Consider the following 21,408-nt stretch of genomic DNA (forward strand, 5'->3'; position numbering starts at 1 on the left):
ATCTTTCTTTAAATTTATGACAGAAATATGCAGCAATTTAAAAAATCTATCTCAGAGATGGGTAATTATTAAAAGCAAGGATTAAATTTTTTTTTATAAAGTTGCCTATTTTAGCAAGGCTATTATTTAGTGGTATTATCCTATGTAAAGCTTTTCATTCTTTTAGTTCTTGAGATGGAGATCTTGGATATTCCCATGAACAATGAGTCTGTATTTTTAGATAATGTTGAAGTTTGAGGAGCTTATTTAACATCTCACATTTCAGGTCTTAGGTCAACAAATACTGACTTGGAATAAGAATGAGAAGCATACTCTGGGAAATTATTTTATGATTATCTGTTGTGTGGTTTATTTTTTCCTTCTGTGATTTCTTTAGAACACAACAGGGAGTGATAGACTACTGTACTATTAAGAGCAATGCTATAGTCCATCTCTGTGCTCTCCTTATTTGCTGAACATAAAAGTATTAAATATTAACTGCATTAGGAAACTAAAATAATAATGCAAGTCTGTATTCAAAGAACATTAACCTTAACAGTTATCAGTTCAAAAGGCAGAAGATTCAGAATTATGATTGGTTCATTAAACTGTTGGATATCTGGAGGATTTCTAGTCCATCCTCTCCTTTGGAGCAGGACTGTCACCATGAGATCAGACATGTCTTTTCCTAACCAGGTCTTGAAACTGTCCGGGGATGCAGATGGCACCACTCTGCATAACCTCTTTTAGGGCTGCAGTGCAGCATGCAATGCTCCTTGCTCCTTAACCTTTGTCATCACCACGTGGATTTTTTTTATTTTCTGACAGCCCCAGTCTTTTTTGTTGCCTAGTATAGATGCGGTTTGCACTGCTCAGCTATAAGATCTTTGCTTACTTTGCTACCATAATTAACGAAGCTCTTATTAAAAGTCTCTTTAATAAGAGTCTCTCTGTCTCTGCCAGGGGTTTTTTTACTCTGGTCAAGACAGACCAAAGGTTACCCAAGTAGCCAATAACCAAAGGTTATCCAAGTAGCCATTAACCATATTCCTTGGTTTTTGCATGATGAATTTGACACATTAGGGGGCTGATTTTTTTGATCTACTGAAATGAATAGTGACCGTGCTTCAAAAATATTCTGTGTTTAAAAATGTTTAATACTCTGAACAAAGAAAATCTTGAGGAATCTCAAATAAGATTCCTAAACATTTTTGCATTTTCAGCATTATATCCTTGTGCCTTATCTCCCATTTTTCAACTTAGCATAATATCACATTACAGTCTCACCTTAGAAGGATATATGAGTTCATATTTGTGAACTTCTTAGATAGTGGACATCATAAAAATTTGAGAAGCTGTTAAGGAACTTGATATTCAAAGAAAAATTTAGATGCTGTGCAGTAAATAGGTAATAAGACCACTCCTATATAAATCCCTGGAGATACTTAAAAGGTGTGAAGATGTGACACTTGGGGACATGGATTGGTGGTGGTGGTGGTAGACTAGGCAGTGCTGGTTTAACAGTTGGACTTGGTGATCTTAGAGGCCTTTTCCGAACTGAACAGTTCTGTGATACTATGGAAATGTTGAAGAGTTCTTCTTCATTAAGCAAACTTCATTCTCAACATTAAGTGAAATAGGGTATTGTTGAAAACTAGTAGTGATCTTATAAAAAGTGAAATAGAGTGCTTGCTAACACATAGGAAGACTAATGGGTGCACAAGCAACCTTTGTTTTAATTTTTCCTGACTTCCTCAAAGTATTTGTGTGGGTATTTTAAAGATGAAGGTTATACCTAAAGTGGAATATATATACTTATGTGTACAGCAAGGGTTGTGAAAGATGAAACTGAAAAAGGCTCATACAATATATTTGGAATCTTTGCTGCCACATCAACTATCAAAACAACCAGAATTAATGTTTTGATATGCTGTCACTGCAGCACTGCTGGAAAGTAAGTGACACACACACACATACTTTCAGTGCATATATTAATTGACCACAGGGGAATAGGAGTTCTCCATAAGAACTTACTTTGTTTACAGTAATAAATTGAGCAAAATCAGGGCATGAGATGCCAGTGGTTCTTGGCAGTCTGTACTCATAAACTGTTTGCATTTTGCCAGTCTTTGGGCCAATACTGAATAGACCCACCTAGACAGTGCCTAGGCACAGTGCAAGTTTTAGCTGAGACCAGAGACTATTCCCAGTAATTATTTGGATGGACCAGCTGTGTTGTGAGAAGGAGAGTTTAACTTAAACGACGTGAGCCTAGTAATTCCTTCAGATCCTCACAGCTGTTAGCCAGTACTATTTAGTAACATGGACGTAGCAAAGCTAGCAGTGAAATTCTTGCAATCCAGGTTCTGTAAGCTTTTGTTTTTCTTGATTTATTCCCTCCTGGTATACTTTGTCCTGGCAAAAATATTTATCTCTTCAATGAGTCCAATTCACAGCTATGAGATACCTGTGTGGAACATCAAAATAGGATTCACTTCACAACAGATATATCATGAAGGTATCTGGCTACAAACTGAATGCTCTCTCCCTTAAGTCAGTGGCAGTGTAGTTAGCCCAGTTAACAGAGTACAGGGATTAATAGATTTTACTCATTTTATTAATCTGATCTCTGAGTATGGTGGGAGCTAACGTGCTTCTTATCCATGTAGAAAAATGATGTGTCCTAATCTGGAGCAGAATCTCAGCTATTGAGTTTTTCATGTAAAGGAAAAGCATCACAGCCACTAATTATTTACATAATTTATTCCTCATTTTGAATTCACCTTCAAAATTGCAGACATATGTATAAATCAGCAACTTTCAGAAATCAAAGAGAGGATGCCCCATGTCCTCTTCTTTCGCCTGAATTTTTCCCCTAAACCAAATTTTTCTGGGTTTATTGATCCCTTAAGCTATGTCATGTCCTACATTTAACCTTTCTCCATAACACCTCACATCTTTTTGGTTGCAAAATGTCTGAAGTGTATATTCTAGTTGGTTGTTTCTCAAAGAAGAAAAGTATGTTTTCTTAGGTTATTAGAATTTTATCATACATAGAAAAACAATTTTATATTTTTAAGCTGCTGACTAGTAAAAGAGTTGATGAAGTTTTGAGCTACACACCAAAGTCTTTCTTCTGTCATTCATAAAGTCAAGCACTGCTTTCTTTTAGAAAGGATATTTTGAGATTTGATTGGGTTTTTTTTTTTTTTTTTTGCCAGCAGATATTTTAGTTAATTGGAGAAAACTGCTCAATGTCTTTGCACATTATGTCATGATGCTATGCTCGATTCCTTGTGGTAGCTACTGCTGTGCTTACAGTCCTACAGTTAGAGTCCATCTAGAACATACAACTTCTGGCAGAATGAGATAAATTTATTTGTCTTTAACAAAGTAGTTTTAGAGATGTGACCATTAGTAGGCACACAGTTATTCTGACTAGAACATGCTGACTTTTTGCCACATTGATAGAGTAATGTTAACCACACCAACACTTTAAGTGAGGCAGCTCAGGCCTACTTTTTTTTCCCCTCCTCCTAGGTCTTTCAGCAACAAGCATAAGAAAGAGCCATAAATTTTAAATAATCCCCTCTAAACCTTGCCAAAGTAGTGCATTTTTCTGTGGTTGCTTTTTGTGTTTATGTATGTACCAAGTTATATATTAAATGTGTTTGAAAAGACTTGATTTTGTGTTCTTTTTTCCCAGTGGTTACTATTACTATTCTCAAAAGTTCCTGAAAATAAAAACAACACTCAGATCTACTCCTTAGAGACTGTCAGTAAAAAGGCATCATAGTGTAAATTCACTATTATTATAATGGCTATAAAAAGAAAAATTACTAAGAATACTCGTGACAATAATGGTTCTTCATGTATTTTACCACCTACAAACTACCTACCTAATTCATCATACTAAAGTATATAATTTTTGAACATTTCAACTCAATAGCAAATTAAAAGAGACATCATCAAGCTGATGGAATAGCAATGGCCTATTTTATCTTATGAATTTGTTTTTTCATGGGATTTATATATAGCACTGAGCATTGTTGGCTGTCCTTCTACCAGCAGATATTTTAGTCAGGAAAAAATAATCATATTTAAGGGTTTTTTTTTAAGAGAATAATAAATCAGTTCATGGCATAGTTGCCTTTTGTTTCTTTACATAAGAACGTTCCAAGCAGCATTAAAAAGTAATTTTGAGGGGAGTAAGGATTTTTTTTTGTTTGCAGTATTTTATAACCTTTTTATGTTTACAAGGTTCTTTCTCATTTTAGAGCAACGTAGCCAGGGTGAAACATCCACTGAAAGTGAGCTTCCTGAAGGACACCCCGCTGAGCAGTTTGCAGGTTTACTTCATGGATCATCCCCTGCCTGTGACCCACCTGAAAATCCACTGCAGCTGTACAGCAAAGTAAACCTGTGCAGTGGGCCACTGGAGAAAAACATTTTGAGCAAGAGCACAGCGCAGCAGATACAGCTACGGAAAGAGAGCAGCTCTGACCCTCCTGTTAAGAAAAAAAAGCCACCAATTGTAAACAGAACCATATTTCATACTAAGAATAAACCAGCAGAAAATCATACCCTGGTTGGTGCACCAAGGATCAGTGAACAATGGGTTATTACCACTGGGGGATTTGTGGAGCGAGCGTGCACGCTGGGCAGAATACGATCTTTACCAAAGACCTTGCTGGAAATGCATTTGTGCAAAAATGTTTCAAAATCTGATTCTAATCTTATCACCCATCCACCAAATGATAAAAAAGCAAGAAGCAATTGGAGTGAACCCACACCAAAGCCACAGTGCTCCAAAGGGAATTCGGAGAGAACACCTTCCTTCACATCAGAGTGGGAAGAAGTAAGGTTTTTTTTCATTTTTTAAGTACTGTTGTCTTGTGGAGACACTGTTATTGTTTTCAGTTTCAGAGACAAAATAAAAAGTGAATATTCCACTCTGCAAACCTCATTGCTAATGTCACAGTGTACTGCATGGGAGTTCAACAGCTGGCACAGAATGCAAAGCATTTCTGTTCAAATGCTGCCCACTCAATAAAGTCTATTGTTTCCCTAGTGAATGAAGTTAACCAGAAGTAATTCTGCAATTTTTTGTGGCACTGAAATTATTGTCTACTGAAGCCCTCACCGCTGACAATAATAATGTTGGTAAAATCCTTAGTAACTGTGCCTATTGTTTACATATTTGCTAATAATTTCCACATGACAGTGCCCATCAGCAAGAGCCAGGAGAAAATGGCAGCAGTAGAGAGTTGATTGGGCATTCTACAAACCCTCCTTATGTATCATATCCTCTAACTGGTGCATAGCCTGTGTGCAAAATGCTTGGCACATACCTGGCTGCTGTGTGAAGTGGGAATACTCTTATAGCAGCAATGACTTCAGGACTACTAACAGAAATTTCCACACTGAATTTGTAGTGCACATGCTTGCTCATATGAGAGACTTTATTTTAGGTTTAGAATTCAATTTAAATTAATTTTTAGATACTGTATGTTTAACTTTTTTTCCTGTGCTGAATTTCAAGAAAGTAAATGTTTCTTCATAGACACAGAAGTACCCATCTCATTGAGGTAATTTAAGAGTTTGAAATGTTTGGATCTTTGCTGCTCCTACAAAGAAGTGAGAATTTCTCTTTAAAACTGCTACAATGGGAAAATTCATCTATCTCCAGGGTGCTATTGTGTTCAGAAAGAACCCTGAGTTTGATTATATGGTTGGTTATTTTTCTTGGAAAATGTTTCAAGCTAACCTAAGTGTCTGATTTGATAGGGCATTTTAAGGCACTTTTGTAAGGGAAATACTCTCTCAGTGAAGATGTACTAAGGATATCAGCTTTTGATCTTTACAACTTGGATGTGTTATTATAAAATCCTGATTAGAATCAGGTCCAGGTTTGCCTTTCTACATGGTCATCAAGGTTTGATCTTAAAAGTAAAGAAGTGCCATATATATCTATGTATATATTTATGTATAAAGTATGAATGCTCAGTCTGCAGATTCTGTCATAATTTCCAGACTTTCCTCTGTCACCACTGACTAATACATACTTTTTCTACTAGTCCTAATATTAAGCTTAGTAAAGTGTGTTTCTCTTTGTCTGTCTTCTTAGTCCACAGCAACCTTTTGATTCACTTTTTGGTTTGTCCTGTTCTTACAGAAAATAAAATAGATACAGTGACTTTGGCCTAGTAAGTTCAATGTGCCTTAGACACATGTGAGTAAGTTTTGGGATCAGTGCAGTGTTGTTTCACAGAGAATGTTGTTCTGTGGTATGTGGGGACACAACTATGTTTCATACTTATTTAGTGCCCTTGGGGCAGATGGAAAGAAAAGGGGGCTAGGAAATTCTCTGGAAATATTAATTGAACAATTGATCTAATTGTGTGTATTTTAAATACTGTGGAACATACAAGATTTTTTCTTTTAATTCATTATTATTACTGCTTAAATAAACCACTAGTGGTGATACCTAGATGACCAGAGTCATCACTATGTGAGGAAGTCTACCATGGAAAAAGAAATACTAGTCCCAAGCAGTAATTTTTGCTAACATTCAAAATTGCATATCAAATTGCAATCTCCAAATCAAAGTGGAGAAATTAATTGCCTACCTTTGATTTATGCATTTTTACAATTTTGATTATTTCTTTCCTAATTAGGGTAATAATGCCTCAAATCTATGCATGAAAAACTAAAATAAAATACTGAAGATGGGATCCCACAATTGTTTCACTGTTCTCTCTTTTGTAGATTGATAAAATCATGAGTTCAATAGATGCTGGAATTAATACTGGACTGGGGGAGATGAAAGATCACGCCACAAGTAAGGAAAAACAAGCAACTATTGTTTAATTTTGACGTAATTGTCCATAGGGAAACTGTGGATAAGACATTGCTAAGTAACCCACTGTGTTGAAATAATTTGTAGTTATTTGAATAACCACGAACAGAATCTGTGTTGTTTACTGTTAGAGATGCATTAGGCCCAGTGTCCTGGAGCTGTTGCTTTAAATAGCATATTGGAGTCATTAATGTTGTTTTGAAATCTTACCAGAAAAAATACTCCATTAATGTCTTTGTATTGAAGCCTTTCTTCTAGGGGGGTATTTTACAATCATTTTCAGATGAGATTTTGTTTAGAATGATGGAACTCTAGTATATATAATCCATTAACTGGTGACACTTTTTTTAAGAATTGTATTATATAAGGCTGCTTTGAAGAAATATTTGACACAGGTCTGAAAATGTTGCTGACAGACTGGTGTTAGCAATGATGGGAAAATTTGAAAACCTCTGCTACTAAGATCCCTAAGTCATGCTTAGCCTGTTGGTCTGTCAGCATAAACCTGTGCAGCTGTGCTGATAAGAATTTTTAAAGCATTTTATTATGTCTTCTCCCTAACTCAAGGAGGGAAAACTGACTTGCATGTCCAAATAATTTAGTCCTGAGGCAAAGCTGTGTTACTCAGCTGTACTGGTACATCCCTGCTAAAAATTGCATTGGGTTTATATGTAGGGCAGGATGTTTTGTACCTTATCACTTAAAATTTGGAAAAGGATTTATTTGAACAACTGTCCATTTCATGGAGCATTACATATATACAGGATGAAACTGTGTCTTATCAATTAAATATAATTGACACAGCTATTTTAACCATAGCTTGCAGTGAAAAGGGGATCTAGGATAAGGAAAAAATAACTGATTTGAATGCAAATATAATTGCAGATAAAACAAGCAAACTCAGCTTATTTTTTTCTAAAAAGAGCAAGGGGCAAAATCATGAGAAATGCTAGGCATGTTGTTCTGGCAGTCTGTTCTTTCTGCAACTTGCAATGTTGGAAAACAGCGCTGTTCACAGACAAACTCCTCATTAGGAGGCAGTGAATAATTTCTGAAGTTATTCTAAATACTTTAGGATTTTCTGTGTCTTATATTTTATCGTGGTAGTTGTACTGGGTCTGCAGGAGATGAAGTTGTCTTTCCCACAGCAGCCTTCACAGTTCTTTGCATGGGTAGCTGGAAAGGTGTTTACCTGTCAAACACCCTGGTGCTCCACCAGCGCCAAGGCTGCCTCTCCAACATTCCCCCCTCACCAGTGGGGAGAGGGTGAGCAAGACCTTGGGAGGGAGCACACCCAGGACAGCTGACTCAAGCTGCAAAGGAATGTTCCATACCATACAGGGCTGTACAGCAATAAAAGCTAAGAAAAAGGAGAGGGAGGCTGGATATCTCCGGCTGGATATCACCAGGAAATAGAGAATAAATCTTTTGTTTTCCTTTGGTTTCACACAGACCTTTTCTTTTGTATTGTTGTATTAAACTGCCTTTATCTTGACCCAAGGGGTGTTTTTCTGTCTTACTCTCTCCTGTGCCCTGTCCTGCTCAGAGCAGTAATGGAGTGGCTTGCTGGGCACCTGGAATCCAGCCAGGGTCAACTTCCCACAGCAGCACACAGGCATCAAAGGCAAAATTGGGTGTAGGGTAAGAAGCTGCAGAGCAAGTAAAAGCCATGAAATGGAGACAATAGCAACAGTATATGTTTGAAAATTTCCATATTTTAGTGATGTGTAAATACTAGTCTATCTGTTCCCATGACTGACCACTGCTTTTCATTTTCTGCTTTTTAAGACCAGAAAATATCTTACAACTCTTGTCATCAGCCATTTTGTACTTCTACTGCATACCTTATTTTTCTTGATATAGAAATACGGCATTTGGTGTTTCAGCCCTTGCAGATGGCAGAAGATCTTCTCTTTGCTTCTTTTCCCAGAGTGGACATTGAGTCCTTACTTTCTATTCAGTGTGCAGCTTTCTGAACACAAACATTTTTTTTCTTTCCTGTCAACGGTCTTTAGCTAGTTTAGGATGATAATTTGTTTTTGCTCTTAATTAAGACATCAAGCTATGATCAATCAAAATACAACTATCTCTCCTTAAATTTTATCAGTTTTGCTTTACATGCAGCTTGCAATAAAGACATGTCTTTCTACTATAGACCAAAATATATGCAGCTTCACATGTATGTATTCCACTTTTCATTCCTTTTGGCCATTTCCAGATTCAGTCAAACACAATTTAAGCAGCAAAGCAAAGGGAACTATTATTGAATTAAATGCATTGCATGCTTCAGACATGTTATGTGGGATTCACATTCTCTGAGCCTGAGAGAAGCAGAGAGAGAAGCAGAGAAAAGAATGATCAAAACCATTCTTATCTCATTTGCTGCTCCTGTGTTGTGCCAAAGTAGAATGCAGTATGGAGATTGTTTACCCAGAGTGACGGGGTTTTGTTTCCTTGGCCTGTCAGGGCAGCTGAGTTGAGGGCTTGTGCGGTTTTTAGTTTAGATGTAGTATACTATAGTGCAATATAGTATAGAATAATATAATATAATAAAGTAATCAATTAGCCTTCTAATATCAGTACAGTCAGATGCATCATTTCTCCCTGCCACTGGGGACGCCATTATTTGCTATAAAGTTATACTTCAAGGACATTTTTCTTACTGTCTAAGTAATAACCAAGTAATAGGTTATCTAGGAGGAAATAAGGAGTTCTGACTTCTCACTGCTAGCAGGCTTCTCCTTAAACATAGCACAATCAAAGGTAAAGGTCTGGCCTATGCTTAGGAATAAAAATTAGGTAATACGGTATCATATAATATAATTTTGAAATACTTCATCAGTTTGTGTATAAATATGAGGGATTTTAATTTTTGCTTGCATATATGTGGAAAAAGCTTATCCAGTAATGCTTAAAAATAATATTTTTAATGTTCAGAGTGTGTTAGTAAAAGAAACTTTTACTGTTGAACTGTAAGCTTCTAAATCATTGAGCACTGTATTCAGGCAAATTCACTTGTCTAATAACTTTTTAGCAAGTAACAAAATTCCTGGTAATACTGAAGAGTAAACGTAGCTTCCTATGGAATCATTCATTTTAGTGTTTGCTTAGTCCTGTACTTCATATTATACTTCAGTGTTTTCATGAAGGGCTAATAAAAAAAAAATATGTAAAAATCAAGCCCAAATACTCTTATCAATCATAAAGAGCTTTTTGTACTACATACTATCTCATTCTTAGTAAAAAATATTTGAGAGGAAATATCTCGTGTGCTCATAATTAAATTCCTTTACTTAAAATTAGACAATGATGACATCTTGTGATGAAATTCTTGAATAGACTTGCCAGAACTTTGGCCTATATTTTCCTACTGGTGGTATCTGGAAAGACTTCTCTTGGATCTCCAGGGAAATCTCTTAAGAAGCAATTAGAGGAGCAGTAAAAGGAGAGATTCAAAACTGAGTATGCTCATGAGGATTTCATCCACAGCATGCATCCAGGAACAAAAAAATTAAAGCAGAGCTTTCCTTTTGGTAGCAGAACAGGTACTGGAAGAGCAGACTTAAACTACAGAGAGGAAGATGCCTGTTGATGTCCTCTGAAAAAGTAAAAGCAGGAAACAAGTAAGAACAACTCTTGATAACTGACAAAAACCCCAAACACTAGCCCAAGGAATAAAAAAATCCCTTTTACCAAGAGGAAATAAAAGGTGCTGCTGGCTACTGATCTTCTACTCAAGGTGATGTGGAAACATCTGCAACACCTGGCACTTAAATTATGGCTGATGTGGTTCTTCAAAGAGTCAAATTTTTCCAAACCACAAAGGATTGCATCAATAATTAGCATAGGATAAAGAATAATAATGGTACTGATAAGAATTATTCTAGCAAATCAAAAGTTCTTATCAGCCTCTGTGGCAGTAAATAAAGAAGTTGAAGATTCAAGATAATATTGTCTCTCATCTCATGTCCAAGTCTAGCATCAGTCAGATACACCCTTGTACGTATGCATGTATAATGTAACTCTTCTCTCTCCTGAGAGAGAGAAGAGCTTAAAATTAGAACCATTTTAAAATTTAAAATGAGAACCATTTGGCAAGAACAAAAATCATAATCTTAAATAAGCCAACTTGAACATAGATCTTGTCCCCGGGATTATTTAAAACAAGATTAAAGAAGTGACTTGAGAAAGTCATGAGTCAGTTTGCAAGGTACCTTGGCTGTTTGCATGCTACTGACAGAATAACAAGGAACAGAGGAGAAATAACTGAAGAGTTAATGCGGAAAACAATAATTAATTGGATATGAAAGCAAAATTTACATTGTAGGTACTTTATAATATATATTACAATAGTAGTATAGTTATATAGAAGCAGGGAAGAAGAGAGGAACTTTTGGCTTGTATTTCAAAACCAGTTGCTTTGAGATCTCAAAAATAGGATTAGATAGAGCTTTTAAATATCTGTTGGTGTCCAGGGAAGCAGTGAAGGATATATTTGTCCTTGAATATTTTCCAAAGACATTGGACATGGTAGTAATGGAGGTTTCTAGTTGCCATTTTTGTGTAAAAAATTGCACTGACAGACTGCCCAGGGGAAAAAAAAGCTGAAAAAGGTAGATGTCAACAAATTCAGAGATTTTATTTTAAGAAATATATAGGGAACAGGTTTAAGACAAATCTGTGGGGTTTTCAACCGAAATCTACAAAAGACCGTAGTACAATCATTACCAGTGTGAAGAAAAGAAAGTGAAAAGGCCAGCTGAGCTAAGTTTTCCTCCTTCTTCCACCTTAGGCAAAATGAAGAAAATTTCTCTTAACTAAACATGGTGGAATAGCACACATGTGTAGAGCTATGTCAGAAGTGCCAAAGCACTCAGTGAGAAGAGATTTAATATAACATAATTGTATTAGTGCATTAATAGAAGAGGAGCAAAGAGGTCTTCAGTACCTTAGGGAGAGCTGCTCTCTGGAGGAAAGGAAAGGGTGCATGGAGTAGGAGCAGGGAAGGGAAAAGCACAGAGTGATTTTTTTATTGCATGAGTTTTACTGTAGAGGTTGTTGGTGAATATATGACATGCACAGTTAATCCTAGAGCTAAAACCTCAATTGTAGATAAGGAAAGATTATATAGGTTAGGTTTCTTAACTGTCTGGAAAACTTAGGCCTATTAGTGGCTTTCTGTGAGATTTCATGAGGGATATATCAGGTACCGGAAGACTAGATAAGAATAAAATAGATCTTATCTTCAAAAGAGGAAAGAAAGAATAATGTGGGGAATTATTTTCAATTAATAAACAAGTCAATGAACAGATATACTACTTTAAGTAGCTAGAAGAAATAAGTAATAAACAATATGGATTTCCCAAGAGCAAACCTATTAAAGCCATCTAATTCTCTTCTAGGAGTGGATAGGAAATATTAGGTAAGGGAAAAAACAGTGGATGTCCAGTATTTGGACTTCAGTTAGGGTTTTGACACTGTCCATGGGTTTTTCTTGCAAATTAATTAAGAAAGCATGAGCTTAATGAAAGTAATGGTAGGTCAGAGAGATTAATCTTATTGGTGATGTCTAAATTCAGACTTCTGGAGTGTGGACTGTGAGCACATCTGAGCCATTAATGCTGAGTTAGATAAGCAGGCACTTGGTTTGTTATTGGTCATCATGTCTAAATGTCTGAAGCATGCAAAATGGCACTGGGGTCTTAGAGGAGCTCCTCAGATGTTGCTGTCTAAAACTACCTAAAATGAATCTCCCTCTGTTCCTCAGGACAAGATTATAAAGGTGATATAGTGGAGCATCCAAATAGATTATTATTATTATTATTAGGAAGATTATAACTTTGGTTACATCCAGAAGCATCTGCAAGACTTTTGAATAGTTGCCAGAATGAGAAAGAATAACAGTTGGTGTATAGCTGACCTTGGCTTGAGTCAGAATGGAACAGATCACTGGTTTATACCCCTTAGAGTCTATTTCGTAAGGATTGTGTGACTACTGTAATAACATGATTTAGAAGGAGCCTATCTACAAAGTAAAGTAAAAAGAAGAAACACTAAAATTTCATATTAACTTTGCCTAATTCTAAACGATTTTTTTTCCAACAATAAGTCTTTCAAGACATACACATCAGTAGACCTGTGTTAGTTGTAGCTTGGTTGCTGTTTGCAGGTGTGTGACTCAGGGTTTACTTATATTTGCAAATCACTTGGAAGGGAATAATAAAAAATAATCTACTTCAAAAAAAACCCAAACTAAAATTGGTAATGGATATCATATCATCATCATGATTAAAGCTAGAATTGTGTCAAATCAGAGTAGTTAAAATAATGAGTAAGAAAATAATTGTTGAAAGTCATTCCACATCAAAACAGTCAACTATCATTTTAGTTTTTTGAGAGAGTCACTTATGTCAAATATGTTCTAGCACATGGAGGGTGATTTACAGTTTCATAATTCTACTGATCATAAATTCTATTTTGGATGCTGTCCATAAATGCACTAAACAATTGCTGTGCATATACAAGTCAGGATTTTTTTGGTCAGCTGATAATGTACCTACCCTTGAGTGCTCTCATTGTTCCACCTAGAGGCAGAAAGGATAGAGTTTACTGAAATAACTTAATTTTCTTGATGTAAAATTTTATTTTGAAACATTCGTCATAACTTTTTTTTGTTACAGCTGAAATAAACAATTCTTATTTCATTTAGGAAGATTGTATTTTTCAGGGTTTTGTGTTGCCCTTTTGTGGGAGCAGTGCCCTTTCCTGTGCTTGGAGATAATCCTAGCACCACTTGCAGCATCTATGCCTTAATATCAATATCAAGGCTACAAACCTTGCTCAATGACAGAGCCTGAGAGCTTGCCTTTCAAAGATTAATGTTGCTTTTTACTGGAAGAGGTATATGAAATAGAATCACATCACATTAAAAAAAAAAAAAAAGACTTTCAAGGAAGCTAGCAAATCTTGTGGAGTATTTACTTTAGCAGTATGTATTCTCATGTGTACAGCTTCAGAGAGACTCATGGGTTGGCTCTTTCAGGGCTGTTTTGAAACCAGAAGGACTCTGGAACACTGAAGGCTATGCCTGAGTTGACTGCACTCGGTGTATCTCATTTGAAAGCAGGACTCCACTGCATTGTGCTGTACTCTGAATAAACCTACAATTATGTCAGGTTTTTTGTACAAACAAGACCTTATTGCTTCTTGATGTGCCCACTGTTTGGGTTTCAATGTTATGTAGTCCAAACTTAATGCCAGGGACTGACAGTAGGTCAAAGAGCACTGAATTAGAACACATTTTATAGTGTTCTTTCTCAAACTTCCATTTCAGGATAAAACTTGTAGACAGTCATCATACAAAAGTTATTTTCTTTCTTTATTTACCTTCTCTACTGATATGAACAAAGCTATTGTTGATGATTTCTCCTTTGCAGTATGGGGAAAATTTTAAGAAATTTTACTTTTCAGATTTGTGAGGGAAGTTACTTTGAGCACAAAGATTGGGAGAATAAAATAGACGTGACTTCACCAGCTTAGGAAAAGATGGAATCAGGTGGGCCCACATCCAGAAGAGCTGACTGAGAAGAATAAGGGTTCGTGTTGTGCCCTGTACAGCTGTAAGACAACTGAAATTGGGCACAACCCTTGACTGCCTGAAGCTACATGCTTTGGTTTCCTCTCTGTCTTCCCCCTGTCCCCAATGCCACTGTTCAGACATGAAGCCTTCATCATCCCTGGAGTGGTTCTGCCTATAAAAGCTAATATATTAACTGAAAAGTCAAACTTTATTTTATTAAACGAAGCCTTGTTAGGCTGGCCCTTTTCTGTTTGCTGCCATATGGTTGCAGTTTTGGCAAAGTGGTTTTCCTCCAAAGCTGTTAATATCCTCCCTCCTCCAAGAGCTGAAAACAGATAAAATATAAGTACTTAAGGCAGAATTTTAATTGGAGATGTGTAGGCATGTTGACATAAGGCAGATTTCACAGTGGTACATTATAGACTTAAAAGTATATATTTTTTTGTAATTTAGTTCCTGTTTTGCAGCATTTACCTTGTCCTTTTTAAATCTCCGTTTGGTTAAAATAAGATCTTTGATAAAGTGGACCTAATTAATAGAATTTAATAAAATAAGCCATGAAACTTCTCACTAAGAAGGACACCTCTTAAGCTTACAGTTTTGAACACATAACTGTAATTTTGCAATAGCCAACCCCAACAACCAGACAGTACAATAAGGATAACACCACTTCTCTCCCAGCTTCCCTTTGAAGTTGGTATGCTGTGCAAAAAGACCAAAATACCTGTAGTATCATAGATGGCAAAAAAGACAGAAGAAACCTGACTCTCTAGCTGATGAGACAAGGCAGCTCCAGCAGCTGGTATCTGCTGCCAGTGCTGTTTGATGCTTCCTCAATAGGAAATGCACACACAGTCTAAAATCACTAAGCTGCAAGTCTTTGAACTCTTTAGCAACAATTACAGGACTGTGCTTTAGCAAAGGGAGCCACACATTTGTGTTTGGTTCTGCCCTTCCTTGTGTCCTATCAACAACTGGAATGTGGAATTTTCATTTGCAATGGCAGAACAGCTGGGGGCAATTTGCATAACCAAAGTCAATATGCAATGTTAGGGAAGGCAGAAGTGACTTTTCTTTTAGATGGAACGGTTTTCAGTCAGTCCCACTCTCATATGGAGCCTGTCACACTCAGTACCCAGGAGCAAGGAGGGGTGCCTGTGTGCATGGCCAAGTTGCTTGTCCATGGTCACTTCTGAATGTTGTGGTAGGATTCCTTTTGATTAGGACAAGCAAATTTTTTTTCATAGACCTTTAGGAATCAACCTTTGCTGTGGTATGGCCCTTTGGATCCAAAATTTCCTTCAGTAGCACTCATTGTTTTTGCTTCCTTTTCTCAGATATTTTAGGCCATCCTTTGGAATAACAAAAAGATGAATATCACATGCCATGTGCCATAATGTTGTTGCTGTAGTGCAGGGTCTTCTGCTGATAAATTGTCTGAGCTGTTGTTTTATCAGAGCACACTCCTCCTCTTGACAGGAACATATTCCCAAGTGTTTCACCATGCCAGCAGTGTCCTTCATTATCAGTACAGACCATGCCTTTAACTCTTTGAGGCACTGTCTCTTCTGGTGTTTTCACATATGCATTTCTGCCCCTGCATTATTCATGCCAATCTTTCTGTTTCTGTTAATAATATCTTCATTTCAAATTATTTGAATGGCAATTTAAGTGTATGTAATCATCTAGATCATAAAATAGTGGAGAACAGAAGGCATGTGGCTATAAAATATTAGGAAGAAATATTTTTAGCATTTATTTACTGGGGACATGATAGTCCTAATGTATTGCATGCCACTGAACTTACCTAAAGATCATATAAATTCTACAGAAGTTATCACATATAATTGGGGTAAATTTTTTTTTTTTTTTTTTTTTTTTTACTTCTACATCATAAAAACCTAAACAAGAGATAAAAATGTATCTGTTTTAATGATTCATTTAATCCCAACACAAACCTTACAGAAACTGGGCAAACTGCAAGATAATTGTAAAGCCTTTACCTATGTTTTATAACAAATGCAATGGGAGTTGGATGCAAATCTGCAGGCATGTATTTTATTTTATTTTACTCAAGTATTCCTATTATATTAGCAATTTTACCCTGTAGTGTCTTAAATGTAATATTCAGCTCTATATTCTTCATAAACCATTTTTTTTTGAAACAGCCTACTACAATGGAAGACTCAGGCTAAGCAGAAAATAGAGTAAAAATGTAAGTCATTGGACCATATTTACCAAAGTAGTCTTTAACTCTGATACATTTTCTTTTTACATTTCCACTCTCTCTATGAGTGCCAATCAATATTTACCTTTTATCTCTGTCCATGCTTTTTGTGTTTAGTGTAAGGCTTCTTTTTCCAAAACTGTTGCAAAGCAATTTGGTCTTTATATTCACAGACTTGGATAAATGATTTCTGTCATATGTCTTCTAGAAGGAATAGAGAATATTGATAGCAAACAAAGAGACTTAGGAAAATGGAGCTATAATGTCATAAATATTGACATCCATCAGAGAGTAAATGTATAGCTTAATTCTTGTCAATTTTGGTGTAGTCTGCTACTGGCTGTCAGACCTGGTCTGCAGCGGAACTGCTTGAACAGAGGAGTCTTCTACAAACTCTCTTTTAATTGGAATATTGACTTGTCATTTGGACTGACTTAATATGCTGGGACTTTTCAGGTATTTTCCCACGTCGGATGTAACATGCTGTTAAAACAGCATAGGAAATTAGGCCCTATTTCAATACTGAAATTTTCTCAATTTTAAAAAATAAAAATTAAAACCATCAGCAGTCTGGTCTGCTGTGCCATTTTTTTCTGAGTAACCAGACTTTTTTTTTTTTCCCCTCACAGAATACAAACAATGTATTCTTCTTTGGAAAATGTTGTTGGATCTAAATGGATTTTTTTTTATATTTTCTAGAAGTACTTATTCTCAGAAAGAGGAATGATGCTGAATCCCTACCATCTCTTTCTTTTATTTTGTTCTTAAACTAATAGCTGATCCATCCATTCTATTGTTAAATATGGTTAAAAAAGAAGTCTTTGTGACCACACACGTGAACCATTTATGTACAGTTTGAATGCTACTCAAATCTGTGGAAATTCAAATAGTGTGCTTACCACGGTTATTAAAGCCTTGTTTCAGTATTTTTAAAATATTCTCAAATTATACAATTTCCTTCTAGAAGAAGTGAGAGATATTGAGTTACAAAGAAGATGTGTATGTGAATATGTCATGATATAGAGCTATATTATATACACTTCTAGTATTTTTTTTTGAGATAGAGTGCAGAATAGTATGAATACATAGAATGCAAAACTCAGAAAATCAGATTTTCAGTGACTTCCAAGGGCATGATGCTCAGAAATACTGACAAATAATAGTAAAATGGAGAATTCAGTAGTATGATGTTTAAGCATGTCTGGGGACAGTGCTTAGAAAAACTGTCTATGTTTCTTTACAGAAAATCAAAAGTAAGTGAATAAAAGTTATTCTCACTTTAAAAGTTTGGATATGCCTGCCCTAAGGCCCTAACCTTACAAAATCACACTGATAAAAACAAATCATGTTAGATCTCAAATTAGTTGGTTGTGAAAGTAGCTTAAAAAATAGTATGGCTCATATAACCTCCTGGGTTCTATTGGTTAATAAGTGGGTTCCTAACACTTGGGTGGATTCAAAAACTTTTCTGAGGATGATGTTAATGCTGCACTCTGCTCTTCCTGGTCAATTCTCTCCTCTGTCAGACCAGTCCCTCAAGCCACTGAGATGTATAGCATGTATCTTTTTCCACCATAGGGTTGAATATATGTCTAAGCTTGGTCCATCTAGATAAGAGATAAAAGGATCAACAACGGAAGATTATGGATTTCAGAACTTGGAAAAAAAACCATTTTCAAAGTCATTTCCAGTAAAACTGAGGTCTTGCCTGTCTCTCCACTGAGAAATAATGGTATGGGGGGAGTTTCCACAAAAACAGTTTGGCTGGATTTCACAAAGTTAATGCCAGAGTGCTTGCTGGTGTGCCTAAAAAGTAACAAGCCAACAATGCCCCCATTCTATAATGCTCTAATAATCATCCTGCTGTAATTCCAGAGGTTAAGAGGTGTTTTTTTTCAAGACACGATAAATGACGTGAAAAGAATTATCAGATTACTTGAAAGTTTTAGAAATCACATGTTTAGGTTCAGCTTTTTCTTTGCTTTTTAATCTGAACCTTGCAACTATCTAGCCCCTTACACACATGTATGTTAATATTTTATTCAATTTGTTTAACTAAATTGAACAGCGTTTATTTCTAAAGCAGAATCAAATTCAATACCAGGTTGAAGAAACGTATTCAGAATTGGAATCAGCACATCAATGGTATTAAAAATACTTGATGAAAAATGAGGCTTTTGCAGCCTGTAGCCAGAAAATACTTTAAAGGCAGCAGAATATTCTTAACTTCTAAAATCAGTTTTACAGATTTGGCTTTAATAATCAGTTTGTTATTTTCATGTGTGATTGCTAATGATAAATCTCTAAAGCTTTGTTCAGTATCTCTGGTGGTGTTTTGTATGAAATGCTCGGAGTGTTACTTTCAAAAATATGTTATGGTTGGTGATGTTGTGGCAAGTGAGACTATGATGAAGTTTATCTTTCATAAATAATATAGAGATCTAAGTCTACTAAAACAGTATTAATAGTGTTTTCTTGAAAATTCAGCTGATTCACTCATATTTCCTTCTAGTAGTCCTTGGATTTAAATAGATATGAATCTTTGGATTAATATTTCTAGTAATCACATTTTGAGTAATCACAAGAACATCACATGCTAGTTGAAAAATCTTTGGCTTATTATAGAATTTACAGCACATCAAATTGTTTCTAGTTTTCATTCCACCTACAGAAAATGAAGTAATTCAGAATATTGAACTTATTAAAGGGAGTTCATTTACTTTCTAACCCAGACTGTTAACCTGAGTTCATGATTTTAATGCTAGGATCAGTATTTTCTTGTTTCATTGCCCTGTATTCAGGAGGGTGCTGCATCGGAATGCCTTCACATCTTTCAAAAATTGTTTGTGATATGCTACTTATCAGCCCTACAACATAACTCATGATTCCAGGAATTTTACAAAACTGTTTTTCTACTTTTATCCATTGCTCCTCTTTATTTTAGGTTATTGCATTATTGCAGTTCTGAGAATGGCTGAGGTTAAATTATTGATTGATAATATGAATTTCCATTAAATTCCAAAAATAGCATTTAGTCTAAAGTTGTTCTGGTAGCTACTTCTAAAGTGTATTTATTATTCATTGACAATAAATACTTGCACTTCATGTGTGAGTTTAGATAAATATTTCTTACAAACTCTGCTGTTTGCTTTTCTATTTACAGAGTGCGATGCCCTATCTCAGCTACTTTGTGCTACTTTTGTTTTCTGCTAGGCTATTTGAAGTGTTTCATAGAGCACAATTCTAAAGAATACATTATTTTGTACACAAATCCCCCTATTTGTGTATCAATACAGAATTTATATAGAGCCCAGCCATTCTTCTCAAATTTATGCAAGAAGAAAATCCATGTACTTGAAAATTTTGAAACGAGTAGCAAGAAATGTGGCTAAACAGCTCTAAACCAGAATGTGAGGCTACATCTAGGTGTTGGGTTTGCTTATTGAACTCCCTCAAGTTTTGGTCTACCTTGTAGTGTGGGAAATAGTCATTAACCCGCAATAATCTTTATAAAATATCGGTGGAACTAGTCTGATGAGTGCATTTTCTGCTAACCTGTACCTGCAGGACCACTTGAGCTCAAGCTGAGATCCTTTAGCCTTGACAAATGAACTAGGTAAGGAATCATTCCTGGAGTACATTTTGTGAAACTTGTCTGAGGAGTTACGTTTGTATCATTGCAATTTCTAAAAAAAAAAGCCGTGCAGGACTAAGTACAATGCCACAAGAGGTATTTGCAGTGTTGTAAGCATTAGCACAGGTCCTTGAAACAAGACCCTCAGCTCCAGAGCTGGGAGAGTGAGAATAGAGCCGTTGGCATGAGGGAGCTCACAGACAGGATGAACTGGGTTTATATAAGCTCATCCATATGCAAACAGTCCAGTGAGTTGCCAGAGCTGTGCCAGCAATCCACCCACTCAAGTAACGTCTTTATTATTCATTGAAAGATGCTGCAGTTTTCTTGTGGTGCTGCAGAGCCTGTGTTAGTAGGGGATAAATATTACAGAAGGTGGTTATAGAGTTTGTGTGTAATAAGGCAAGTTCCTGTTGAGAGCCTGACTTTTTGTCAGAAGCAGAGATGGATAGTTATTCCCTAAAAAGCAAGGAGATGTCTGCCCCTGGTGGGCAGAGCCAGGTGCTGGTGACACGCTCCACTGACCACTGAAGTTAAGTTAGTATTACCTGAAATACCAAATCCAACCTAGTCTTAACTCAAAAGAAATCTTGGGGTAGTTTAATCTGAGATAAGTTATTTCATTTTTAAATGAACATTTTTTTTACCTGTTTTAAAATATTTGAAAGGGGAAGTGGAAGAAAAAGATTAGAAAAGGAAAAAGGCTGATGCGAAACAAAACAATAAATTTCAGTAGGTGGAGGTGAAGGATGATGAAAGAGCAAATGACCATAATTTATAAGAACAAGAAGTGAGATAAACAGAGAGCATATAAAATTAATTATAAAATGAAGTTAGAAAGGAGAGAAGCTGATCTCCTGATCAGCTGTTCAAAGGAGAAGTTCACTCTGAAATCAGGTGCACTGGGGCAAGGAAGACTCTGAACCCAGCTAGGCAAATGCAACCAGAAAAAAAAGCACCACGCTGCCTCAGGTTGAATCTGATTTATAAAATAACCTCAGGAGAAGTCTTTAATCTTCCATCATGTATCATTTCATGATTCAGAATTTCAAAAATATGTGTCAGGACAGTCTTCTCATTTCCACAGCTCTTCACAGGACCTTGCAGCAGTTACCAAATCTATGAAATCA

At 36.0% G+C, this 21,408-nt stretch overlaps 1 protein-coding gene across 2 annotated transcripts in view; it reads left to right on the top strand.

Annotated features, from left to right (window-relative positions):
- Positions 1–21,408, top strand: part of ANKS1B (ankyrin repeat and sterile alpha motif domain containing 1B) — a 411,850-nt gene that overhangs the window by 193,794 nt on the left and 196,648 nt on the right. For both annotated transcript variants that reach the window (XM_059846720.1, XM_059846716.1), the window contains 2 exons: positions 4,257–4,837; positions 6,748–6,820. In XM_059846720.1, coding sequence (XP_059702703.1) covers positions 4,257–4,837; positions 6,748–6,820 — 654 coding nt within the window. The remainder of the gene's footprint in view (positions 1–4,256; positions 4,838–6,747; positions 6,821–21,408) is intronic.

Source organism: Haemorhous mexicanus, chromosome 5 (genome assembly GCF_027477595.1).
Source record: "Haemorhous mexicanus isolate bHaeMex1 chromosome 5, bHaeMex1.pri, whole genome shotgun sequence".
Taxonomy (NCBI): Eukaryota; Metazoa; Chordata; class Aves; order Passeriformes; family Fringillidae; genus Haemorhous; species Haemorhous mexicanus.